Source organism: Ochotona princeps, chromosome 16 (genome assembly GCF_030435755.1).
Source record: "Ochotona princeps isolate mOchPri1 chromosome 16, mOchPri1.hap1, whole genome shotgun sequence".
Classification (NCBI taxonomy): Eukaryota; Metazoa; Chordata; class Mammalia; order Lagomorpha; family Ochotonidae; genus Ochotona; species Ochotona princeps.
In genome coordinates, this window is record NC_080847.1 from 55885089 (window position 1) to 55910505 (window position 25417).

A 25417-nucleotide genomic window follows, 5' to 3' on the forward strand; every position below is an offset into this window, starting at 1 on the left:
TCTGTTCAGCTCTCCATCTCGCGCCCAGCCCAGGCCTGCTGGGCCCTGGACACGGCACTGCCGGCCTCCGGGCCCCTGAACACGGCACTGCCGGCCTCCAGGTCCCTGGACACGGCACTGCCGGCCTCCGGGTCCCTGGACACGGCACTGCCGGCCTGCTGGGGTCCCTGGACACGGCACTGCCGGCCTGCTGGGGTCCCTGGACACGGCACTGCCGGCCTGCTGGGGCCCCTGGACACGGCACTGCTGGCCTCCGGGTCCCTGAGACCCTTTAACCTGTGAGGACACCCAGGGTCACAGGTGAGGTTCTCGGGAGCCTGGTGTCCGGCCCAGCCGCAAACCTGGGGCCTGCCCTCCCGCCTCCTCTCCCTCCGGCGCATGACCTCTGACCCCGGCCCTGCCTCCACTCTGCAGTGACCTCATAAAGGCCATCAGTTCTTTCCAGGCCTGGAAACGCTCCCCCCCTCGGGATGGCCCTGGTGGTCCCGGCCGTGCTGGCGCTCGTGGCCTTGGGTGCGGCTGCACAGGCCTGTCTGCCGTGCTTCACCAGCCACTCACAGCGCCTGCGCATCTGCCACATGTTCACAGGCAGGCTGGGCCCCGAGCAGGAGAAGTGCGAGGAGGCCTTCACGGCCGCCTTCAGGGGGCTCCTGGACGTGGAGTTTGGTGAGGACGCTGGACCCTGGGGACCCGGGAGACCTGCAGAGAGGGGCTGGAGTGGGGATGATGAGCCCCACGGAGAAGAGAGGCTCAGAACATCAGAGGAGCTCCCGGGACAGAAGCCCAGCCCAGAGAGAGCCCTGGGCAGGAGACGGGACCCAGAGAGAGCGAGGTGGGGGGCGGGAGACCCAGAGAGAGCGTAGCGTGGTGGGGGGCAGGAGACCCAGAGAGAGCGGGGTGGGGGGCGGGACCCAGAGAGCGGTGGACAGACCCGGCGGGGTGGGGGGTGGGCAGAGATGCAGAGAGCGGGGGACAGACCCGGGAGGGGGACAGAGAGCTAGGTGGGAGACAGACCCAGAGAGAGAGAGAGAGAGTGCGAGAGAATGTATGAATGAGAATAAAGACCTGGGGAGAGGCTGCAGACCAGCGGAGGCTGCAGGGCCAGCCTGCGGCCCTGAGGGTGGGCACGGGGATCGTGACCCCCAGCCTGTGCCCTGCCCTTCCCCAGACTACAGTCAGAGAAGCCACCTGCACGACACCTTCACCCAGATGACCCACTCCCTGGAGGAGCTGGCTGTCTCCCGGGGTGAGTGGTGGTCGCCCTCCTGAGGTGGGCAGATGCCAGGAGAGGGTGACTGGGGAGCCCCGAGAGCCGGGCAGAGGCTAGCAGTGGGGAGGCGCCTGGGGTCAGGCCCGGGTGTTGTCCTGCTGGTCGACCACTCTGCATTTGGGTGTGAGGCCTTTGCAGGGCGGGGCAGGAGGGACAGGAGTGGAGTGACCCCTCAGGTGTTGGCCGTGACTGAGGACAGATCGCGACCAGGCAGAGGGGCCTCGGTGTAGCCGGGGAATGGAGAATGGCGCCTGCAGCCCTCAGAGCTGGCCGCCGCAGCCATGCAGCTGTGCAGCCATGTAGCCATGCGGCCATGCAGCCGTGCGGCCATGCGGCCATGCAGCCAGGGACTGCGGGAGGGGCCGAGGGCCGGCCCAGGGTGCACGGGCCGGGCCTGGGGTCCAGGAGAAGCTTGCAAGCATGTCACAAAAAACTTTCAAAGTGGGAGAAGTTGCCATCCATGCAGGGGGCAGCCAGGGGCCCCGCTGGGCAAGGTATTGGCTGTGTGTCTCTCTCCTCCCAAGGAGAGGAGCTGGGGAGGGTGAGGGTGGGCTGCAGGAGTCCAGGAAGTGACCCTCCTCCCGGCACAGGCCATTCTGCCCGGAAGCAAGGGCAGACCCGGAAGTCGTGGAGGCTAGGGTGAAGGCGCAGCGGGCAGTTGGGGCACCCAGTGCTGGGCTCAGCTGAGACGTGGGCGAGACTGGCAGTGCCACCAGGGGATATTGGGGACCCAGGAACGGGCAGAGAGATCAGAGGGAGACACTGAGGCACCGAGTGTGCCAGGCGTGGCCCTGAGGGCATGGCTGTGACCTGGCTGCCGACTGGGGCCGGTGCTGCCTGGGGACACAGCAGTCACGCAGTAGGTAGGCTGTTGCTTCCGTGTGAGCCAAGACCTGGACCAGGCGAGGGGGACGCACAGGTACCCGGGGAGTCCTGCTGTTAGCTGCTTTCTTTTCTTTCTTTCTTTTTTTTTTTAAGATTTTAAAAATTTTGAAAGACAGTTACAGAGAGAAAAATCTCCCATCTACTGTTTCACTCCCCAGATGGTCACATCTGTCTGTGCCAGAGCCAGGAGCTTCTTCCGGGCTGCCCATGTGGGTTTATGAGTTCAAGGGCTTTGGGCCATCCTTGGCTGCCTTCCCAGGCCACAGGCAGGGAGCTGGATGGGAAGTGGAATAGTTGGGACACGAACTGGCACCCACGTGGGATCTTGGCACATGCAAGGTGGGGACTTTGGCCACTAGGCTATCACACTGGGCCTTCTTTGGAACTTGTGAAAACACATATTGCTCAGCCTCCCTCTGACCAGTGGTGGATCTGAGGCAGGGTGGGAAGAGAGATGTACTTGCCGCAATCCCCAGGCCACATAAGAACACCTTTCTGGAATCATTGTTGGAGGCCCTTGGCGTGTGCTGGTTTAGGTGGGGGTGGGCCTGTTTAAGTTTTACACAGAGAGGCAGGCGTTCCACAAGATCCTTCTGGAAGCGGTACGGGTCTGACCGGAAGCAGGGAGGCCAGTGAGAAGATGGCTAGAGGTGGCCAGGGCCAGCTGCGGTGGTGCTGGCCGGGGTGGGGGCCCAGATGTGGCTGGAGCTGAGCTGAGGGCAGGGGATGGGGCATGCGAGGACCAGGGTTGTGGCTGTGTGGGGCAGGGCCCGCCCTAGAGCGTGAGACGGGCTGTGGTGGCCAACTGGCCACTGTCACTTGCATTCCCCTGCTGTGGGCTGTCATCACAGCTCTGGGGAAGTGGAGGTGACGGTGGGGGAGCTGGGGGGACCTGGGAGGGGTCTGTGAAGACAAAGGGCCAGGCATGGGGGACGCCGGGGTGGGGGGCCCAGGGAGGTGGAGGCGTTAGTGGTGACAGGTAGCAGGGTCTGTTAGTAAACCCCAGGCATAGGGGCACAGTGTGGTCCAGGCTGGGCGTCGGCCATTCTCAACAGCACCGTCTACAGCACCCCCTGGCGTATTGGCCTCTGCGCGTTGCTTCTCTCTCCCCCCCCGCACGAGGAACTTTTTGGGGGAGAAAAGCTTAGTGTATCCCAGCGTCTGGCAGCTGTGGAGGCTGCCCTTGGCGAGCCGGGGAGCTGGCAGCCCTCGCACTCCGACCAGTGACACTGTCCATGGCCCCCTGCCCTCTGACGGCATGCCCTCCTCACCTCCTTCCTGCCCAGTGACCCAGAGACCCACACGCAGCCTCCAGCCTTCATGCATTGGCCTGGGACCCGAACCAAGATGGGAGTCTGTGGGAGCACCTGCTGCGTGGCCCGCGGCGCTGTGGTCCCGAGGATTTGCGTCTGGCTTCTCAGTCTCTGGAGAGAAGGACTTCACCACGTTAGCGAAAGACCGGAAGGAAAGGGCCCCGTGACTGACGGGCCTTCAGAAAGCTCATGGGAGAGGCATGTGGCATGAAAGAACTGGCCACGCTTCCAAGATTGGGGGAGCCCAAAGACGTCTTTTTTTGAGTTCTGTTTCTCGGGTGCCCTTTGAGTGCGCCATATGACACACGTGTAGCAGGTGTGTAGGTGGCACTGCCCGACCACGTGCCATCACGTGGCCACACGGTCACCTGCCTAGTTCTCTGTGTCTGGGTTTCTCTTCAGCCTGCTCTGGTGGCTCTGTTGTAAACAGGCCCACCCCCACCATCACATTTGGTATGTCCCACACCCCGTTTGCATGGGCCATTTGGGTCAGCCCATCGATGACCCATGGAGCATTCCTGCCCTGTGCTGGCCTCTGGGCCCCTCTCCCACCACATCCTCCTGACTGTCCCACCACACTTCCACCCTGTGGCCAAGAGGAGGCGTCTGAGCCCTTGATCCCTCCGTTTCAAACCACTTGTTGGTCTCAGTACTTCCTGCCTGGGTCTCTCACAGTTGTCGTGTCAGCCACCCTTACCTTTGATTTGTGGCTTTAAATCACAGAGGGACCAACCCCAGAGTGGCTTAAGCAAGGCGGTTTACATCTCCCTACAAACATGTCTTGACGCAGCTGCCAAAGACATTTGCCCGGGGAGACTGGTGCTCCTCCCCGCTTTAAGCTTAGCCATCCTCACTGTGCCCTCATGGTCCAGCATGGCGGCTGCAGCACCAGCCATCAGAACCTAGCTCCAGGCAGCACATTAGAGAAAGGGAAATCTGGGCCCCTAAGATGGCACCACTTCCCTTTTAAGGTTTGTGTCAAGGCTGAGTAGGGAGGTTTTCCCCCAACTTGGTCACATGACCACAGCCGGTGTCAAGGCAGGGGCGTGGGGTGGCGGTCCTCAAAGTGAGACGTTCAGTGTGCGTGGACACAGTCAGCCCAGGACCCCTACCATGTTTCTCATTTCTGAAAACTCTCCACCGTGAGTTCCGTCCAGATGTCCACGCGCTCTGCAGGGTGCTGCTGGAGAAAGCCGTTGTAACGGTCGGCACGCAGAGCCAGGAACGGAGAGGGAAGGTGATGGGAGGACCAGAGGCACGGCCTGGGCCATGGGCGCAAGCCATGGGCGGTGTCCTGCTAACAGGGCAGTGGCTCAGGGCGCCCTGGGATGGCAGTCTCCACCTGCAGCCATGCCAGCATCCCTTATGGGTGCCAGTTCACATCCCCGGCCGCGCCACTTCCCTTCCAGCTCTCTGCTTGGCACCTTGCACCCACGTGGGAGACCCAGAAGAGGCTCCTGGCTTCAGATCTATGCAGTTCCAGCCATTGCAGCCACTTGGGGAGTGAACCAGCAGATGGGAGATCTCTGTTCTCGCTCAGTGACTCCACCTTCCAAATAAAACATTTGAAGATGACAGGGGAGGGTTGTGACAGTTTGCTATGCCTTATGTTTGTGTGCTCGAAGAGCGGCTGCACTTCCGATTTTTATTTTTGCCCCAGAAAGATGCCAAGCGTTTTTTTCAAGTTTCCCAAACGGTGAATGTTGGCAACACATTCATCCCGCTTTCTAGGCCAAACAGAGCGCATGCCTGAGGATGAATTGGGGCCGGGAGCCACTGTGCTGGACCCGGGGATCCATTCTTCACTTATTTATTGAACACTGTTTTTTTTTCTAAATTTAATATGTTTAAAATAAGGGGCAAAGACTCCGCCTCCCTTGAGTCATACCCACTGCCGCCCAGGGGCTGTGTTCTAGTCAGTGCCGGTGGTGGACGTGAGGCCCGGGTGCTGTGACGTGGGGTGTGGCTGTCTGAGCTGGAGCCGCCTCAGCCACGAGGCCAGAGGCCGCTCCAGGCAAGCGCTTTGGAAGCTCCAGGGCTGTCCCCTGGGCTCTGAGAAAGACATGCTTGGGACAGAGACGCCAGGGCTCACACATGGTGTTACAGACTGCTGGGAACCACACGTGAGGCGGTGGAGCACTCAGCAAATGTGATGGGATTTGTGGTGATGGAAAAACCAAGGGAGCCTTGAGGGGTGAAACACCGGTCGAGGAGGATGGTGCTGGAACTTGTCAGCATGTGCAAAGGCCCTGGGGCACTAGGGAGGGTGGTTCTTGGCCTCTTAACAGAGGAGAGCTGGACCACCTGCAGGGCTCCCTGACCCCCCAAGATAGATACAGAGAAAGCTTTGCATCAGAGAAATGGGGCAGGGGAGGGGAGCAGGGCACAGTGGCCTTGGCAGGACACAGGGTGGAGAGGTGCTGGGGGGGGGGGGTGCCTTGACAAGTCAGGGCCTCAGTACCTTCTCCCCTCTCCAGGGTCCTACAAGGTTGGCTTCGCCAATGCTGCTAGGAAAATGAAAATGGCCATTTCACAAATTAAACCAGGTAAGGCAGATTCCACCTGCTGGTAGCCACACTGGTGTGATTAAAAGCCCCTGCCTCAGCTGCAGAAATGCTGGGTGGACAAGCATGGACCGCTCTGCGCCCGCCAGGTAGGGCCCCTCTCTGCGCCCGCCACGTAGGGCCCCTCTCTGCGCCCGCCACGTAGGGCCCCTCACTGGCCCAGGTGGGCCGTTACTGGTGGACTCTCTTTCACCTGGGCCAGCCTCTCTCTGCTACCTGCATCTCCCCCCATCTCCCCCACCCCTCTGAGCCTGCCCACCCCTGTAAATGGTGGGCCAGCAGCCTAGGTCAGGTCCCCCCACCCTCTCAGGGATGCACCCGGCCCCACCTGCACAACCTGGGCAGGTTCAGGTAGGCTCCCTGTGGCACCTGCAGGCAGTGATAACGGATCCTTCCTTTCTCTCTCCTCTAGCTCAGGCCTGCATCCCTCCCTGCGGTGAGGACTCATCCCAAACTCAGGATTGCACGGGAAAGGGAGGTGGGGGAGCGCGAGTGAGAGTCCCAAGTGCCTGAAGAGCGACTTAAATACTGCGCAGAGACAGGGGAAGCAGGTCCTCCATGCGAACCAATGGGAGTCGCGTAGGGCGGAAAGATGTGCGAGGCGGCCAATGAGCGCAGGGAGGGCGGGACCGGTGTCTACCCCTGCCCCAACCTCCACCCCGGAACCTGGCAGGGATCCCCCCAGCGACCCCTGTGCTCCTGCCCCGCAGGACTCCAGGACTTGGCCCGACTTTTCCGCTGCCGCGGGTGCTACTCGCGCAGCTGCAACCTCCCGCTTGACTGCCCAGGTGCCAGGGCCTGAACCTCCGCGCTGGGTGATGCTGGGATCTAGGGAAGCGCTTGGCCGGGGGCGGCGGGACAGGGAGGTTGGCGTGACCCGCATCGGCCTTCAGTTCAGGACGTGCTGGTGACCCGCGGGGATCAGGCCATGTTCTCTTGCGTCGTGAACTTCCAGCTGCCCCAGGAGGAGATCTCTTATTCCTGGTTGTTCGCAGAAGGAGGTGTGAGTCCGGGGTGGGGGTGGCGCTTTGCGAAGGCTGGTGAGGACAGGTGCACCGGGTGCAGCCTGGGGGCGCTCAGCTTTGATACCGGGGCTTCGTGAACTTGGGGGTCCCGGATTTAAGCAGAAAAGGTCGGAGCTCAAGGCAGGTGTGCGGGGTTTAGGGAGTGCTGGGCAGGGACTGGTTTGGGCGCGCAGCCTGTAAGAGACCAGCGAACGCTCCGAACGGAACGAGGGACAACCCGAGCCCTTGGCTTCGCTCCGGCTCCTGCCCGCCGATCCCGCAGCTCCGCACCCAGGACGTGAACTACTTCCGAGAGGTGCCCGGGGCCCGGGGGTACCTGGCGCGGATCCTGCCGGTGCAGCCCAAGCACAGCGGGACCTTCTCCTGCGTGATCAAGCAAGACCAGCGCCTGCTGGCTCGCCTCTACTTCTTCCTCAACGGTGAGGGACGCGCAGCGGGGCAGGGAAGGGGTGCGGCCCGCGCCCATCCGGCCTGGCAGGATGGCAGTGACCGGTCACTGCCCGCACTGCAGTGACCGGCCCGGCCCCGCGCGCTGAGACCGAGCTGCAGATCACATTCCGGAAGGTGCTGCGCTGGGCGCCACAGGACGCCGAGCTCGTGGAGCCCTGGACGCCCAGCCTGGGCGAGCTGCTGGCGCGACCTGGAACCCTGAGCCGCGTCAACTTGGGTCTGCTGGCGGCAGCCGCAGCCTGTGTGTCAGCCAGCGCGACCCTGCTGGCGTGGTGAGTTCCCATGGCTCACCCTCCCTCGCGCGTCCTGGACGGGATGGGCGGGCGTGTGCTGGACCTGTGTGCCCGCTCCAACTCGCATGCACACGCGCACACCGACTTGTCTCCCCCAGGTTGTTCTTTCGGTGGTACTTGAGCGACCCCTGACAGAGGTATCTTCTCCTCCCTCCTTTTCCCGATCGCTAAATAAAACGCCTGTGTTAACTGTGGTTTGAAGGTGGTCTCCCAATGGGCAGGTGCATGCGTGGCCTGCAGGTAACAGGTCAGTGGCAACTGTGGCCGTACCCAGGGCTCTGATGGGAGCCCCTGGGGCTTGTCGGCGTCGCCCCTGCAGGAAGCACCTCCTGCCACTCCGAGGCCTGCCCCTCCCTGAGGCTTCCAGACACACCATGGCCGTCCACCCTGCCCAGCCAGCGCTCTGAGCCCATGCCACTTGACTGCCATCTGTTGGACTTTGTTGGGGCAGTTGTCCTATGGGGTAATAATCTCACCTGGCTCACACGGGGGCACCCCTCTCTCTGTTCCATGTCCTGGAACGAGACCCGGCCGCTTGCCAAAGCCCAGGCCCCGTGGTTTCAGACGCGTGTTGGCCCAGGGCCCTGCCGCGGTCCTCTTGGATCTTTCTGCCTTGTGGCTTCTTTAGCCTCGTCTCCTCCTCGCCAGGATCCTGGCAGATGCTGTTTCCTGCCTAGAATGTTTTCATAAATCATAATTCAATTATTATTTCCCCTGAGCAGCCAACACAATTAGGGACTCCGTTCATCCCCGCGGCGACTCGGGTGAGGCGGGCCCCGTGGCGACTTCTCCGGCTCCACCTCCCGCTCAGCCTCCCGCTGCTTTGCCAGTGTGGCGGGCTCCCCCTCTTTTTTAGGGGGGTAGTGCTTTGAACCTACAAACCTCAGTCCCATGGCCATGGTCTCCTGTGCTGTTCCTCCTCCCTGACGTGGCCTCGCTTGAACCTCAAGGCCCTGCCTGGCTCTCACCCCCAGCTGACCTGCCCCATGTCCTGTGACTGGCTGACAGCCCCGTGTAGCCTGGGCTTGGGCCTGCAGCAGTGCCCTCGCTTGGGCTGCCAGGCACACGTAGTGTGGGGGCCCCAGGGGAAGAAGACTTGGTGACAAAGTTGGGGGTTCCCCAGTGACTCACATGTCTTGGAAACACTTGCTCATGTTCGCTGCCTTATCATGAAGGTCTTTATAAGGCAGCAGGTACTTGACATGTGAAGAGACACCAGGACAAGGTCGGGAAGGACCCCCAGGGCAGGGGGCTTCTGTGCCCTGGCAGGTGGGCTGAGCCAGCCTCCTGGAAATGGGAATCCAGAAGTTATCCAATGCCTAGAGTGCAGTGTGTGTGTGTGTGTGTGTGTGTGTGTGTGTGTGTGTGTGATCGTTTCCTTCCTCCCCTGACACTCAGGAATGAGGCTGCCAGTTGGAAGCTTCTCACCATGGCTTTGTGCCGCTGGCGACCAGCCCTCTCCTCCACCAAGGCGCTGCCAGGTGGGCTCATGTCAGGGGGTGCTGCCGGCACCTCGACATCGCCTCGGGCTTGAGGAACTGGGGCAGGAGACTGCAGACACAAGTCTGTTACTGTAACAGAGGCAGAGCAAGGAAGCCTGGAGAGAGGGAAGATGCTCATGAGGCTGTGTGACTCAGGACGGGCAGGGAAGGACGAGGGGTGTCCCCAGGATGGCTGGTGCTGGAATCAAGACTTGGACAAGAAAGTGTTAATGGGTGTTAAGAATATGTCAGGTTTGGGGTCAGAGTGGTGGCTCAACAGGCTAATCCTCTACCTACAAGCACCACCACCCTGTATGGGTGCCAGTTCTCATTCTGGCTGCTCCGCTTCCCGTGGCTCCCTGCCTGTGGCCTGGGAAAGCAGTCGAGGACGGCCCAAAGCCTTGGGACCCTGCACCCATGTGGGAGACCGGGAAGAGGCTCCTGGCTCCTGGCAACGGATGGGCTCATCTCCAACCATCACAGCCATTTGGAAAGTGAACTGGAAGGCCTCTCTCTCTCTCTCCTTTTCTCTGTAAATATGCCTTTCAAATAAAAAGAAATCTTTAAAAGTGTGCCAGGCCAACAAAAAACATCTGCAGGCGGCAGTGTGAGGCTGTAGGGGATATAGGCAGAGACAGTGAGGGTAGGGAACAGAGGCGGGAGACGGGACAGGAGGGCAGATGCTTGGGCTGTTGGCAGCTGAGTGCAGGGACGAGCTTCGAACCAGCGAAGGCCGTGGTTTCAGCCAGAGGCAGTGGCTGAGCAGTTCATAGCCTGTAGGGACCTGGGTGGGAACAGGAGTCCGTGTTTGGGCCCTGCGGATCATGCTGCTCACGGGGGCAGTGGGGACGGACACTGAGGAGCACTCACTCCCCCCCCTTCTGCCCTGAAGCTGGGGGCGATGGGGCTTGCCCGTGGAAGGGAAGGCTGGATGTGAGAGACAGAAGGTGGGGTGTGATGGCAGCAGCCGCCTGAGCCCCTCCCCAACGGGAGTGTTCTGGAATGGCCATTCCGGGGTGGCTGCACCTGTTGCCTGTGGTCTTGAAGCCATGCCAGGTGCCCAGAACAGCTGGGGAGCTGGGTTTGCAGTCTCGGGGGGCCATAGTCAGCGGGTGTTGAGTTAGCTCCTGCTGTGTGTCAGAAGCAGGCTATAGAAGCATATGTTTGGGTGTCCCTGGTTCTGGGTCACAGCCTTGCTCGGCGCAGAGCCGTGCGGCTCTCCTGGAAAGCTGGCAGGGGATGCGGGACTCAGCAGGTACTTGGCGAGCATTTTTGCTACTGGAATCAGTGAATGCCAGGGGGGGAAATCACAGCAGTGCCACGTGATAGTGGTTACTCTTGGGGACAGTTCAGCGTTTTCAAAAATGTATTTGAAAGGCAGATTTACAGAGAAAAGGAGAGACAGGGAAAGATCTTCTGTCCACTGTTCACTGCCCAAATGCCTGCAGTGGCTGGAGCTGAGCTGATCCATAGCTGGGAGCCAGTTTTTTTCTGTGTCTCCCATGTGAGTACAGGGTCCCAAAGACTTGAACCATTCTCTGCCACCTCCCTAGGCCTTAAGCAGGGAGCTGGATGGGAAGTGGAGCATCCGGGACACGAACTGGCTCCCACACAGGATGCCAGCACTTGCAGGGAGAGGATTAGCCTGTTGGTGCTCTGTGTTGGACCATGCTTTAGCACTTTTAGCCTGAGCAGCTTAGAAGCTGTGCTTTTGTTTCCTGAGCTGAGGAGATGGGTAGAGGGACGAGTACCCGTGGCGGAGCAGCCAGAGAGCAGGTCTGAAGTGCTCATGCCTGTCCGAGGGAAAGCACTGTGAGGTCATCGGGGTGTGTGTGGGGGGGAAGTTTTTGCCTCTCGGGAACCTGTGTGAGCATGCGTGTTGGGAGTTGGATGGAGAAGATGAGAAGAGAGCTCCCCAACGTTAAAAGCAGACACGTGGAGAGGACCCAGCAGTGAGTATTCTGGAAGCCGAGAGAAGGGTGCATTTCAAGGGGAGAGGGATTGGATGGGTCAGCTGCTGCCAGATCGTTAACTGGAAGGCCTGAGAATTGGCCACTGGTTTCGGTGATGTGGCTGTTGTTATGACAAGAGCAGCAGCCACAGTAGGAGGTGGAGGGTGCAGCATCGGCTTGGCATAGGTGTAAGGTCAGTGAGTGTGACTGGTGGGCCCCCGCATGCTGCCTGCGGTACCGGCATCCCATATTAGGGCAGCAGTTCAAGTCCCAGCATCTCTGCTTCTGATCCGAGTTCCTGCTAATGTGCCTGGGAAAACAGCAAGAGCTGGCCCGAGTGCTTGAGCCCTGGGAGAGAAGGATGGAGCTCCGGGCTGCCGGGTTCATCCTGGACCAGCCACGTCAGCTTGGAAGATATTTTCGTGGATGGAAGATATTTTATTCTCTCTCTGTCTCTAATAAATAAACCTTTTGAACAATAGTGGGAGTTGGTCCATTAGCAAAATGCAAATCAAAAGCACTATGATGCCACTTGATATCAGCAGGGCTGGCTGAAATAAAAAAAAGGTGGTAACAAGTGTGGCGAACTTGAACCCTCCCACAATGCTGGCGAATCTATAAAACAGTACAGCCTCGTGTGGGAAACTGGTCAGGAGTTCCTCCAGAAAGCAATCTGACCACAGGCCCCAGCAACATATTCCTAGATTTATAGCCAGCAAAAGGAAGAACCCTTGTCCACCCAAAACGCGGTGCCCAAATTTCACAGTAACAGCCGCTGTCCATAGCGGAAGCATCCCAAATGCCCATTGACTAAGAAACAGACATGCCAAAGGTGATCTGGAGCCCGTGGAATACAAAAGGGAACAAGTCCGTGATCACCTTGAGCAGGTGCCGGAAGTCAGGCACAGGCACCTGGGGCGACTCCACTTCTGGACAATGCTGGAAGGCCCAGGTCTGCAGAGACGGCAAGTGGCTGCCTAGTTCCCGGGGGTGGCAGGATGAGGCGGGACTGCAAGTGGATGTGGGGTCCCTACTGGGGCTGCTGAGGAGTCCCCATGATGATGGTCCTGAGGAAACTCCATGAGTGCAAGGAGACAGTTAGAGCCAGCCCTGAGTTTCCGGCTGTGAACATGAAGAGAACCAGCCCAAGCAAAGGGAGTCAGAAATGAAGGGGAAATAGCATAGTGGGGTCCCAATAGGAGAGGAGAGCTGGGGAGTGGGGCGGGCAGGGGGAGCGGGGAACTGCCTGGCTGTGTCTCTGCATGGGCTAATGTTCGAGTCTGGGTAGGATGGCCCTGGCAAGGAACACAGGCAGGTGGCCCTCAGGACTGGCTGAGGTGGTGTGGGCGGGTGACGCAGGTGACATCAGTGGGAAGACTTGTATTCAGATAGCCAGCTCAAGACGTGGCGTTTAGGAAGGCGGGAGTTGGCCCCCCTCAGAGGGTGCCCAGCGGAGGACCAGGGGAGAGACGCAGGCTCCACGAGTCCCCTGGGGTGCCCTGTGGTGTCTAAATGGGTAAGCCCCGAACCCAATTCCCAAAAAAGGTATTCCCCTCCCTGGAGACTGAGCCAGTAGCGCCCAGTTTCCAAGTATGCAAAATTGGGGAGAGGGGTTTCCAAACGTGGGGGGAGGAAAGAGAGATACGAGGAGGCTCCAAAGAAAATAAATAAAATCTTTTATTATTATAATCCTGAGCACACAGTACAAATAAGATAACGATTAAATTAAGACCAGGGAGAGCGCTAGCGAGCCCTTTCCCGCCCCTCTCCCTCTCCCCTCCGGCTCCCCAAAACCCAACAATAAATACCCACAAACCCCAGCCCCAGTCCAGTTCAGCCCGAGGAGGGGGCCCCCACGACGTCACATGGCCGGGGAGGCCCGACACCCCCCCCCCATCAGCGCGGCAGCCTCTCCTCGGCCTCACACCTGCACGCGGTAGCCCCCAGTCCGCCTCCGGCAAAGCCTCCGCACGCCCACCCAGTACAGCGAGAGCATCAGCGCCCAGTAGGCCACGTAGGCGGCGGCGCCGGCCGCCAGGTGTCGCGCCTCGGCCGCGCGTCCGGGCGCGCCCCAGTCGGCCGTGGCCTCGCGCGCCACGCTGCGCACCAGGCCGCCGAGCAGCAGGAGCGCCCAGAGCGCCAGCGGCAGCAGCGGCAGGTAGTTGGCGGCCAGTTGGCGGCGGCCCGACGTGCCCCAGCCGCTCTGGTTCATGGTGAGCAGCGCCAGGAACTTGGCGGGCAGCAGGCCGCCCATGTAGAGGGGCGCGTAGAGCGAGAGCAGCAGCATGCGCGCGGCGCCGCGCAGCCACGCAGCGAAGGCCGCCTTGGCCAGCGCCACGCCCTGCACGCACAGCAGCACCCAGAGCAGCGCCCAGGGCCGGCCGGCGTAGAAGAGTCGCAGCACCGTGGCCGCCACGAAGAAGGGGAAGAGCCCCGACACCACCGCCTCGTACGTCATCCACGCGTGGTGCCGGTGCCACCAGAGCGCGTTGTACAGCCACTCGCGGAAGTACGACTTGGACCAGCGCGTCTGCTGGCTGAGCCAGCGCAGGAAGGACGCCGGCGTCTCCGAGTAGCAGCGCGACCGCGACGTGTACCTGAGAGAGAGAGAGAGAGGTGTGGGGAGGCCTCTGCTCGCCCGCGCGGTGGGGCCAACACGTGGGGGACGGGAAGGAGCTGGAGCAACCCCTCCCTGCGTTGTGGGAGCTGCCGCCACGTGCCGTGTGACTAACACAGCGGCCGCTACTCCGAACCTTGTTGCCCTGACACTCTGACTCAGGCCGCACTCATGGACATGACTGACCCTGTTACCCGCAGCCCCAGGCGGTGCCACCCAGGGGACTTCCTGGCCCAGAGTTCCTCAAGGGACCCACTGCCGCTGTGACACACATCACCAGGCGCCCCTCCGCCTCCCCTTAGGGACAGTCATCCGGTCCTCTCTCCAGAGCCATCCCTCCACAGGGATCTGGCGTCCTCAGCCTGCCTACTCCCGCATCCTCGCCTCCTTCCGTCCACCAGGGGCATCCTCGGCAGGATCGCGCGCGCGCACGCACACCCTGGCCCCTGCAACTTACTTGGTTGCGTAGCCCATGCTGAGCATGCGATTGGTGAGGTGCCGGTCATCCCCAAAAGTGCAGTGGGTGCCCAGGAACTTCTGGTTGTACCAGGCCTCCAGGAACTGTTGCAGGAGGTTGTTCCTGTAAAGGCCTGGCGGGGGACAGAGGAAATGAGCTCACGCTGTCAGCGTCTGCTTCACCCGCCCCGTGCCCAGTCCCTGCTCCATCATCAGCCACCCCAATCCCCACCTCCAGACAGACCTCTACCCTGCTCTGTGTCTCCCCATATCCACTCTCATGCAACCCCCAGATCCCCTATTTGTCCTCAGCCCCTTGGCCCCACCCGCCCTACACCCTCTCCCCAGCCCTCCCACGCCCCCTCACCCAGGGGCCCGCTGATGCAGGACACACAGTGGAAGTAGCTCTGACAAGCCCGCTCCACGTTGAAGGCCACCCAGTACCGCAGGCTGCTCAGGAAGCTGACCCATGAGTCCAGAGGGTTCAGGATCCGCACGTCCCCCCCCACGGCCCCGACGCGGGGGTCCTCGTCCAGCACCCGCACCAGCTCCAGCAGCGCCATGGGGTCCAGCCTCGTGTCTGAGTCACAGACCTGTGAGGTGCAAGGGGACTGAGATGAGGTCAGACTCCTGCACGGGGGTGACTCAGCCGAGAGGAGAAGGGGCCCTGGGATCATGGGGACATCCCATCTGAACGTAATTTTGAGGTTTTTTTTTTTTTTTTTTAGTCACTTTCCTTGTCTAATCACATTGCCAGATGAACTCCAAGCTCCAGCCACTGCACAAAACGCCTGTCCCTGGGGTGTGGCCGAGGCTGCAACTTGCTTCTGAGCAAGAGAGTGTGGCAAGGATAGGCCACAACCCCAATGGTTTCCTTGGCTTGTGTTGTGTCTTTGCCATGGAATGAAGGCCCCAACCTGTGCGTGTAAGTTAATCAGAAAGAGATCCTCCCGGGCCAGCCTCACCTCATCCCACAAACCCTTGATCCAGAAGTCAGACTTCTCTCGCTGGCCCTGCCGTGAGCTCAACTCTGCCAGGGGGCCGGCACTGTGGCGCAGCACGTTAAACCCCTGCCTGCTGTGCCTGCATCCCACACAGACCCTGGTTCAAGTCCCGGAGGTTCCACTTCTGATCTGGCTTCCCTTTAATGTGCCTGGAAAAGCGGCAGAGGTCGGTACATGCCCTTAGGCCCCTGCACCAATGTGGGAGACCTGGAAGAGGCTTCTGGCTCCTGGCTCCTGGCTCTGGTCTCGCCCAAGCCCTGGCCAGTGTGGCCATTTGGGTAGTAAAGCAGTGGACAGAAAATCTCTCTCTCTCGCTCTCTCTCCTCTGTAACTCAGCTTTTCAAACAAATACATTTGAAAAAATACACTCTGTTTTGAAGAGGAAGACCCAGCTCAGGCTGAAACCTTCTTGCAAGCTGGCGATACACTGACCAGAGGGTCCAGACCCCTGGACACATGGAAAATGTGGCTTTTGTTTCAAAACTTCCCAATTGATGGAGATTTGTTACACAGCCTCAGAATACTAAAATGTTAGTCACACATTGCCGATCTCAACACCCGGCAGATCAATGAAGACATGAACCTCCATTCTGGATAGGTTGGGGGAAAATGAACCACAGAACCTCAGCTTGAAAGAAATGAAAGGGGCCCGGCACTGTAGCCTAGTGGCTAAGTCCTTGCCTTGAATGTGCCGGGATCCCATATGGACTCCCGTTCTAATTCCGGCCACCTTGCTTCCCATCCAGCTTCTTCCTTGTAACCTGGGAAAGCAGTGGAGGATGGCCAAAAGCCTTGGGACCCTGCACCCTAAACCAGGCTTCCGGCTTAGGATTAGCTCAGCTCAGGATGTAAAGGCCACTTGGAGAGTGAATCAGTGGGTGAAGATCTTCCTCTCTGTCTAAAATAATTTTTTTTTTTTTGAAAGAAGGAAGAGAGGGAGGACAGAAGGGAGGGAACTGAGTGGATGGATGGATGGATGGATGGATACAGGAACGAACGAATGAGTGGGTGAGAGCTACTGCCTAGAGACAGAAGCGGTCCCACAGCGAATGCATGGACGAGTAATGAAGTGCTGCTTGAGTGGACGGAGAGGTGGACCCAGGAACCAGCAAGAGAAAGGAAGCCTGCCCCGCACCTGCACGTAGTCCACCGAGTCGCCGAGGGCCTTGAAGGCGGTGTACATGACCTCGCGCTTGCCGCCCCAGCGCTGCGCCACGCACACGCACCTGCGCGTCCGCACCAGCGCCTCCACCGCCAGCCGCCCGGGGTCCTCAGCCTCCACCTCCCGGTAGGCGCCCGCGCCCAGCGCACCCGCCGCCGCGGGCTCCCAGGGCTGGTGGTAGTTGCCGTCCCACACGTAGGTGGCCGGGTCCTCGTCGGCGAAGACCTCGCGGAACATGTCGACCATGTAGAGGTCCTCGGCACGGTTGCCGTCCACCACCATGAGCACGCGCAGCCGCGCGCGCGGGTACAGCAGGGCGCGCGCAGACACCAGGCACTGGCGCAGGTACGCGGGGTCCTCCTGGTACGCCGAGATGGTCAGCGCCACGCTGCGGGCCGTGGCCTCATCCGGGGGTCCCCGCGCCGCCGCCCGCCGCGCCGCCGCCGCCACCCGCCGGTGCTCCAGGTAGGCGAAGAGGCTCTGCGCCACCAGGTGCGCAGACAGGAAGGCCCCGTAGAGGCCGAAGGCCAGCAGCCCGTGGCGGTCGGAGGCCAGTGGCACGCCGGCGGCGTAGGCCCAGGTCATGAGCCCCAGGATGAGGAGGGCGAAGGCCACGGTTAGCACCCGCCGAGCCAGACCTGTGCAGCGGCGCGCGGTAGGGATGGGCTTGGGCGCTTCCTGCGTGTTGGGGCAGAGAGAAGGGGGAAACGTAAATGAGTCCTGAACGCCTCCTCCAGAAAGACCTCCAGAGTTTGTTTTGGTTCTTCCCCCCAAAAGAGACTAAGAATATGGACAGGCGTGTTTTGATCCTTCAGCAGTTCCAGCAGGCAGGTGCTGTTGGCACCTCCAGCGCCAGATGAGGACCCTGCGGCCCAGAGACACTGGAATCTCTAGTCCTGTGGGTTCCAGCTCAGGCAGTCCGTCCCCCTTTTAGGCCAAACTGCCTCCCTTCCCAGCAGTTCCTGTCTCCCATGCTTTTCCTAAGGGCTGGTAAATCATTCTGAAACGAGTCTTGGAGGTCCGACGCAGGTGTCACCCACACGTGGCTGGCCCAACACTGGGAACACCGGGAGACGTGATAGTGAGCTGTTCATTTGAATTGCGCTTTTTATCGGTTTCTGTCTGGAAAGCAGGCAGTGTGAGAGATAGACAGAGAGATCTGCCATCCGCTGGTTCACCCCCCAAATGCCTGCAACAGGCATACCAAGTCAGGCCAAAGCCAGGAGCACAGAACGTGATCCGGGTGCGGATGACAGGGAGCCAAACTCCTCCAGGCTGTGCGCCAGCAGGAGGCCGAGTCAGCATTGGAATCAGGCTCCGAGTGGAATGCGGGTGGCCAGAGCGTCCGTCCTGGTCAAGACCAGCACCCTGGTCAGCTACCGGTAAAGCCACTACATCGAAATCCAGACCCAGGGTTTCCAAGGAGGACGAAGCGATTAGGGCAGATGTATGGGCAATACACCTGAGCTGGCATTCTGAGCCCAGGAAAGACAGCCAACTGTTTTATTAATTATGTTCTTTTAATTACATTTGAAGTTATCAGAGCGATTAGGGCCACCACGGTGGCATCACGTCCGGCTAATCCCCCACCTGCATCCCACATTAGCACCAGTTTGAGTCCTGGCTGCTCCACTTCGGATACAGCTGTCTGCAAAGACCCGGGAAAGCAGCAGCGGTTGGCCCAAGGCCTGGAATCCCGTCACCTGCCTGGGAGACCGGGAAGAAATGGCTGGCTCCCAGCTCTGAACCTGCCCAGATCTGGCTGTCATGATCATTTTGGGAGTGAACCAGTGGATGGAAGATCTCTCTGTCTCTCCCTCTATCTCTAATTCTTTCAAGTAAAAATAACGAAATCTTTTACAAATATATACAGAGAGCAGAAGTTATATTTTTAAAACTATGCTAAGGACTGCTTAAAGCCTGCCAACTTAGAGTACAGTTTTGTTTGTTTGTTTTTATTTTAAAATAATTTTAACCCAAAAGAAGGTGGGTATGTTGTGCAGTGGTCAGCCCTTCCTGGGACACCCTCATCCCATGCAAGAGTGCATGAATGCAGCTCGCGGCTAATGTGCACCTGGAGGTAGTGCTGTCGCTTCAAATGTGTGTGTCGCTGCCCCCCAAATGCGTACATCCCTGCCCCCACGGGGAGACCCAGCTGAGTTCAAGGTCCCCAGTCTCCGCCTGACCCAGGCCTGGTTGTGGTCAGCCTCGGCGGCGGGGAGCAAGCAGAGAAAGGGACTCCCTGTGTGTCTGACTTCATTTCTCTGCCTTTCAAGTTAGTAAAAATAAATATTTTGGGGGGGCTGGCACAATGACCTAGTGGCTAAATCCTTGCCTTGCATATGCCAGGATCCCATATGGTGCCAGTTATAGTTCATGTCCCAGCTGCTCCACTTCCCTTCTAGCTCCCTGCCTGTGGCCTGGGAAAGCAGCTGAGGATGGTGGGACCCTAAATCTGCATGGGAGACCCAGAAAAAACTCCTAGCTCCTGGCTTTAGATCACTCCCCAAATGGCCGCAATGGCCAGAGGTGAGCTGCTTTCCCAGGCCTCTTTGTAATTCTGCCTTTCCAATAAAAATAATTTAAAAAATAAAAATGTTAAAAAGCCACAAGAGGACTAATTTTTGTGACACATGGAAACAAAACATTACTGTCCTTCCCTCAAGTGTGACTGGTGCAGGAACTCTCATTTGCTCACACTATCTGTGGCTGATGTCACATGACAACAAGAGAAGTGAGAATTATTGGATATTTGGCTTTCCACCCAAAATTTTTGTTGGGGTCTGTCACCGTAGCCTAATGGCTAAAGTATTTGCCTTGTGTGCACCAGGATCCCATATGGGTGCTTGCTTATGGCCCCGGGGGTCCCGCTTCCCATCCAACTCCCTGCTTGTGGCGTGGGAAAGCAGTGGAGGACGGCCCAACGCCTTGGGACCCTGCACCCGTGTGGGAGACCTGGAAGAGGCTCCTGGTTCCTGGCTTCAGATTGGCACAGCTCTGGCCATTGCAACCACTTGGGGAGTGGATCAATGGATGGAGGATCTTCCTCTCCGTATGTCTGACTTTCCAATAAAAATAAATAAATCTTAAAAAAAAATAAACTTTTGTTGATCCCAGTCATGCTGGTAAAAGAAAAAAAAGTTTTTGAAAAGAAATTTCACCCACTTTTTTTTTTCAACATGACTACTAGGAGATTCTAAATCATAACAGGAGCTTCTCCCAAAGCTCATGGGAATATGGTGGAGGCACTCTGCTTGGATTTCCATTTTTGGTACCAAAATAAGCAACTTTTTGAAAATATAGGTATTTCTACAATTTTAAATTTTTATCTCACATATATGTATTTGCTTTAACTACCGAAGGTGCCATCCACTGGGTTGCTCTTAAAATCCAGGGGCACCTGGGAATCAGGAACCTAACCCAGGTCTCCCACATGGGTGGCAGGGTCATAAACGTTGGAATTTTCACTGCCAGGTCCCGGGGTTCCTCCCGCAGGCAGCTGGGGTCGGCAGCTGAAGCGAGGAGCTGTATGGGACGTGGGTGTCTTGACTGGCACCTGAACCACGCGGCCCAGTGCCCACCCTCTGACCTGTCTTCTGGTTCCATTACTTCCTGAACTTTTAGACGTGCCTTCCACATCATGGCCCATGCTGTGTTTCTCTAAGACAGAGCCTTGAACTGCCCAATAGCAACAATCGTTATTCTTTCTTCTAGAATCTTCCTTCTCTGTTCTTCTGCCTCAGAACCTGGCTCTGCCCACATTCCCAGGGATAGCCCAATTCACGCTAAGAATCAACCAGACGTGTGAGGGACACGGATGAACACATGCGTCTCCCCACGCGTGTACTAACACTCGGTGATTCACGCACCCCAACGTCACACACACAGCCGTCCTGTGACCCCTGCCAACAGCCACAGGGGTGAACCTGCACCCAGAGCCACATCTCAGACAGGCAGCTGTGTCCTTCTCTCCCCTTCCACATCTTCAGCTTGTTCATGCCTCCATCGCCCTCCCCGCGGGTACACACACACACACACACACACACACACACACTCACACGGTTCCCCCACCTGTGGTCATCCACGCACACGCACCTGTCGCATCGCCGTGGGTCCAGCCGCACTCCCCTGCTCTGCTCTGCTCTGCTCTGCTGGCCTGTCTGGAGCCAGGCAGCCTGAGGGGGTTCATTTGAAGAGCGGCGCAGGCGGGGCGGGAGCAGGGGCTGACGTCAGGCTAAGCTGGGCCAGGGGCTGTGAGGTCACGGCCCAGCCAGGCAGCTCCACCCGTTCCCGCCATTGCCGCCCCCCCCACTCATCGTGGCCTCCCTTCCCGGGGCGATGGCCTCTGCTGGAAGCGCTGGCTTCCATCTCTCCCCTCTCTCTGTGTCCCCTGCTTCCCGCCCTCTCCCTACTCTTCACCTTCAGCCCTCCAGAATTTGGGAGACCCCCTTCTCCCCACATGTCCTGCCCCTCTCCCTGGCTGTGTATTCCTCCACCTCTTCTGTTCTGTTTTTCCCTTGCCTCCTCTCCCTGCCTTCTCTGTATGTCTTCCAGGTCCCACATTCCTGTCCGTCCCTTTCCGGCCTTTCCAGCTCCCTCTCTGCCCTCCCCTCATGGCCAGCTCTCCTCACCGCTGCCCCTCACCCCTACCACATGGAGCCTCCCCACAGTCACCCCCCTCCGGTCCCCCCAGAAGCTGTCTGAGTCGGGTCCCCTGGGGATGTGTCTCAGTCACTGCTGCTCGGCGTGAAATGCGTACAAGAGCGTGCTGGTGGGTGTGACCGTGTGTGTGCCGAGTGTGAGGCACAGCTGCCTGGAACCCGAGCTGTGAGTGCATGTCTGTGTCTGTTCCGTGCCCGAGTGACGCGCGAGTGCGTGTGCCTGCCAGGCTCTGCACGGAGGGCCGGGGCCTGACATTCCTCCCCCAGGAGTGAACTTGGACACTTGGGGGAGGGGTTCACTGCCTCCGGGGAGGGGCTGGGCTCCCTCAGCACTCTGATCCTCAGGAGAGGATGTGGGGTGCTGAGGGGCGGCTGGTGTCCTGGACCCCCAGCGCCTGGGGACCGGATTGGGCTGAGGAGGACCCTGCTTCTCCTGGCATGGTTTCAACAAGTCTCCATGTCTGTCTTTCTAATACCCTTCTTCCCATGAACTGAATCTGTGACGGACCATCCTTCTGCCTTGCTCTCTCTCGCTTTTCTCGGCCCATTTCTCTCTGCCTGGGTGTGCCTGCCTCTCTAAATGCCTTCCTCTTGCCCTCCCTGACTTCCTTCTTTGCCTTTGCACCTGTCTGTCTGCCCTCCATCTGCCCACATCCCCGTTTGTCTCTGGGTTCGTGTTCTCTCTCTCTGCCTCTCTCCTTGCCTGGTTCTCTCTCTCCTCTACCTCCGGCTGCTCCATCCCTTCCTGCCCCCTCCTGGAACTATCCCCTGGCAGGTGCCAAGTCCGCACACCTCCCGGGTCTCCCCATGGGGATCTGTAGGCTCTGTCTCTGCCCTCTGCCAGGGAACAGGCCTGAGGGGCGCTGGGCGCTGGGCGCTGCCCGTCCACCAGTGCAGGGAGAGGGACTGGGGTGCTGACGCATAGGTGGGAGGTTAGACTGCCCTGCTGTCTGCTATGACGAGGCCGGGGAATCCTCAGACCGGAGGGAGGCGAGCCCGGAGCAGTAAGCAGGAGATTCCCCTAACCTTGGGATGGAATGGTCAGGCTCCTCCCAGGAGCCAGGCACTGGGCCTCCACGGCCTCACCCTGCCTGGGTGGAGCAGCTGTATAAAGCCAGATGTTTCTAAAACCAGCATGTGAAGGAAGGACAGATCAAGATGGGGAACCCAAGGACACAGGAGCCAGGCTCCCCGGCACCTCAGCTTGGACTCAGGGGCTTCTTTACTCAGACCCAGGGGTCCAGACCCTCCTCCCTCACACCCAGGGGGCCAGCCCCTCCTACCTCACACCCAGGGGTCCAGCCCAGCCCCTCCTCCCTCACACCCAGGGGTCCAGCCCAGCCCTCCTCCCTCACACCCAGGGGTCCAGCCCAGCCCTCCTCTCTCACACCCAGGGGTCCAGCCCAGACCCTCCTCCCTTAGTCCAGGGATTCAGTATCCCCAAATTCCGTGCAGGAAGAGAAATTGAAAAACAAAGTTAGAGGGGCTGGGGCACCCCCATTTGCATGGAGCCCTTCAGCAACTGATGCCAGCCCCCTTCCGAAGAGCCCCCACTCTAATGATGCCTGAGTGCCAGGGCCTGTGACTTGTCCACGGGGACCTCCCAGGATCCCCTTATGGAACTTCAGGTCATGGTTCACAAACACCTGGCAGGGCAGCCAAGGATGGGCGAGATAAACCCGGAGAAGGGCAGAGGGAAGACATGGCTGGACGCCGACGGGTGGCGGCTGGGCGATGCCAGGCACCCAGGGATGACTCAGCCCTGGGCCCTGACCTCAAGGAGGTGTCAGCCTTGGTGGTGGTGGTATGGTGGGCAGCGGGAGGAGACAGCTGTGCAAGCAGGGAATCACACAAGGGTGGGATGCACCATCCAGCTCGGGAATCAGGGAGGGCTTCCTGCAGGAGGCGATCCTGACAGATGAGAGGGGCTGAGCAAAAGAGGGAGTGAGGCAGCCAAGGCCTGAAATGGTGTAGCCACGAAGGGTGGGGGAAGCCAGTGGGAGTGCAGGCGGGCAGCCGCCCATGGGATGTTTTTATATTTAACTAACATTACAAATGCAGAGCCAGCTGTTCCGAACGGTGTGATGAACGTTGCGCCATCTTGCTTGTTTCAGAGTCCATGGGAAAGGAACAGCATTCAGGTGCTGTGGGCTAACCTGCTGCCTGCGATGCCATATCCCATGTCAACCCTGGTTCTGGTCCTGGCTGCTCTCTTCTTCATTTTTAAAAAAAGATTTATTTATTTTTATTGCAAAGTCAGATATACAGAGGAGAGACAGAGAGGAAGATCCTCCCTCTGAGGATTCACTCTCCAAGTGGCCACAATGATCGGAGCTGTGCCAATCCGAAGCCAGGAGCCAGGAACCTCTTCCAGGTCTCCCACGCGGGTGCAGGGTCCCAAGGCTTTGGGCCGTCCTCAACTGCTTTCCCAGGCCACAAGCAGGGAGCTGGATGGGAAGTGGAGCTGCCGGGATTAGAACCGGTGTCCATAAGGGATCCCAGCATGGTCAAGGTGAGGACTTTAGCTGCTAGGCTACTGCATCGGGCTCGGGCTGCTTCTCTTCTGTTCCAGCTACTTGCTCACACATCTGGGAAGACAACCAAGCATGGCATGAAGTGTTTGGGCCCCTGGTGTGTTCACAAGGGAGACCCACATGCAGTTCCTGGCAGAAGCTGGGCACTTGGGTACACTAGATGGTCATCGGCCTTGCAAATAAATGCATGAATGACTGCTGGGAACATGGACTGGCACAAGGAGCTGCAGAAGGGGAAGGGGAAGGACGGGGGGCAGTGTATGAGGGAGGCAGGCTAGCAGCTAGGACCCCTCTGCACCCCACTCAGGGCGCTCAGTGCTGAGCTGGCGGGGGAGAGGTGCAGGAGCGAGGCCAAGATGCACAGGCTTGGAAAACACTGGAACCTGGAGACCGGCCACTCTGGACTTCCAGGAACCCGGTCTGCTTGGATCACGGCACTGCCAGTGGAGCTCTGGCTGGGCCTTCCCTCCCACGCATGCGTGTCGGGGGACACCTAGGCCTCTCAGATTGCGGAAGGCCTGGGAGCAAGGCCAGCACCGATGACCAGATCCCTACCTTTGGCCCCAGCCAGCGCCTGTGGGAGGAAGCAGCGGGGGGCCTTGCTGTGCCCCTGCCAAGTCCACCACAGAGACTCGGCACTGGACTTCACCAGCCCTGTGCCCTGGAGGGAAACAGAGGCAGACGCCCAAGCACAGGGGAGACTTGCTGTCTCAGCAGCTCTGTCTGTACCCAGGGAGGCCACAGAGAAGGGGCCTCCTATCCCAGACGGGGAGGTGGAGGCCTGAGGAAAGCACTTCTCCTGGCACAGAGCCTGGGCCAGCAAACATCAGGCGTCAGGGACTGCATGGAGACCTGTGATCAAGTCCTGTGGGAGAGGGAGGAGGGGCTGGACCCCTGGATGTGAGGGAGGAGGGGCTAGACCCCTGGATGTGAGGGAGGAGGGGCTGGGCTGGACCCCTGGGTGTGAGAGAGGGGGGCTGGACCCTTGGGTGTGAGGGAGGAGGTCTGGGCTGGACCCCTGGGTGTGAGAGAGGGGGGCTGGACCCTTGGGTGTGAGGGCTGGACCCCTGGGTGTGAAGGAGGAGGGTCTGGGTTGGACCCCAGAGTCTGAGTAAAGAAGCCCCTGAGTCCAAGCTGGGGCGCCCGGTTGGGGTAACCAAGGGCCCCAACCGGGGCAAATGAGACCACAGATGTGCAGTCCCCCTCCCCCAGTTGAGGGGCTTGCAATTGGAGATTGCGACGTCTCCTCTCTGTGTCCTTCTGGAGGCCAGCAGAGAATACCTGCTCCGTGCCTCTCACCGACTTCTGGGCGGACAGTTTGGACCTGCCTTGACCCCGTGGATGCACCACTAAAATCTCCACCTTCCCCGTCACTGGGTGCTCTCCCTGGTGCATGTTAGCACCCATGCTCCCTCTTCTCCTAAGAACCTGGGCCATGCACCCCACCCCACCCTGGCCATGTTGTTTGGTCCCAGGGGGCGGCGTGGGAGTTAGGAAAGCAGGATGGGGACATGACTGAACCCACATCACCAAGGGCCTCGGGGATTCTGGGAGAAGCAAGGCAAAGGGGAGGGAAGGATTCTCCCTTTGCACTTCCTCACACCTTGAAATAGTATGAGATAATGTGAAATAATGCATTTCTGTGGTTGCGAGCCACTGGGTTTGTGGTAATGAGTCACGGCGGGCCTGGCTCATTAGCACAGCAGCCCAGTGTTGGGCACAAGCAGATGGTGGTTGCCCTGGGAGATCC

General features: G+C 59.4%; 2 protein-coding genes across 6 annotated transcripts; one reads left to right on the forward strand and one right to left on the reverse strand.

The window, feature by feature from the left end:
* Window positions 1–464: 464 nt before the first annotated feature.
* On the forward strand, window positions 465–7992 carry SPACA6 (sperm acrosome associated 6). 5 transcript variants are annotated; one of them, XM_004597130.2, is made up of 9 exons: window positions 465–666; window positions 1169–1246; window positions 5946–6014; window positions 6445–6468; window positions 6743–6820; window positions 6926–7035; window positions 7320–7476; window positions 7569–7779; window positions 7899–7992. In XM_004597130.2, exons 1-9 carry the CDS (start codon window positions 471–473, stop codon window positions 7930–7932), a joined length of 957 nt encoding a protein of 318 aa, XP_004597187.2. In that variant the 5' UTR covers window positions 465–470; the 3' UTR covers window positions 7933–7992. The 5 variants fall into 5 exon arrangements, with proteins under 5 accessions (XP_004597187.2, XP_058530566.1, XP_058530565.1 ...); XM_058674583.1 differs by lacking the exon at window positions 6743–6820; XM_058674582.1 differs by lacking the exon at window positions 6445–6468.
* Window positions 7993–13124: 5132 nt separating this feature from the next.
* HAS1 (hyaluronan synthase 1) lies at window positions 13125–20614 on the reverse strand. Its single transcript, XM_058674578.1, has 5 exons — window positions 20568–20614; window positions 16446–17150; window positions 14674–14899; window positions 14308–14440; window positions 13125–13830 (listed from the first exon to the last, which is right to left on the reverse strand). Exons 1-5 carry the CDS (start codon window positions 20574–20576, stop codon window positions 13155–13157), a joined length of 1749 nt encoding a protein of 582 aa, XP_058530561.1. The 5' UTR covers window positions 20577–20614; the 3' UTR covers window positions 13125–13154.
* Window positions 20615–25417: the final 4803 nt, after the last annotated feature.

What these genes read in the sequence shown, in the direction of transcription:
- HAS1 (XM_058674578.1), bottom strand. An exon ending in CTGCATCAGCGGGCCCCTGG is followed by an intron (nt 14,441 to 14,673) that starts GTGAGGGGGCGT and finishes GTCCCCCGCCAG; the next exon opens with GCCTTTACAGGAACAACCTC. An exon ending in AGCATGGGCTACGCAACCAA is followed by an intron (nt 13,831 to 14,307) that starts GTAAGTTGCAGG and finishes TCTCTCTCTCAG; the next exon opens with GTACACGTCGCGGTCGCGCT.
- SPACA6 (XM_004597130.2), top strand. Translation starts at nt 471, where the DNA reads ATGGCCCTGGTGGTCCCGGCCGTGCTGGCGCTCGTGGCCTTGGGTGCG. An exon ending in GGAGCTGGCTGTCTCCCGGG is followed by an intron (nt 1,247 to 5,945) that starts GTGAGTGGTGGT and finishes TCCCCTCTCCAG; the next exon opens with GGTCCTACAAGGTTGGCTTC. An exon ending in CATTTCACAAATTAAACCAG is followed by an intron (nt 6,015 to 6,444) that starts GTAAGGCAGATT and finishes TCTCTCCTCTAG; the next exon opens with CTCAGGCCTGCATCCCTCCC.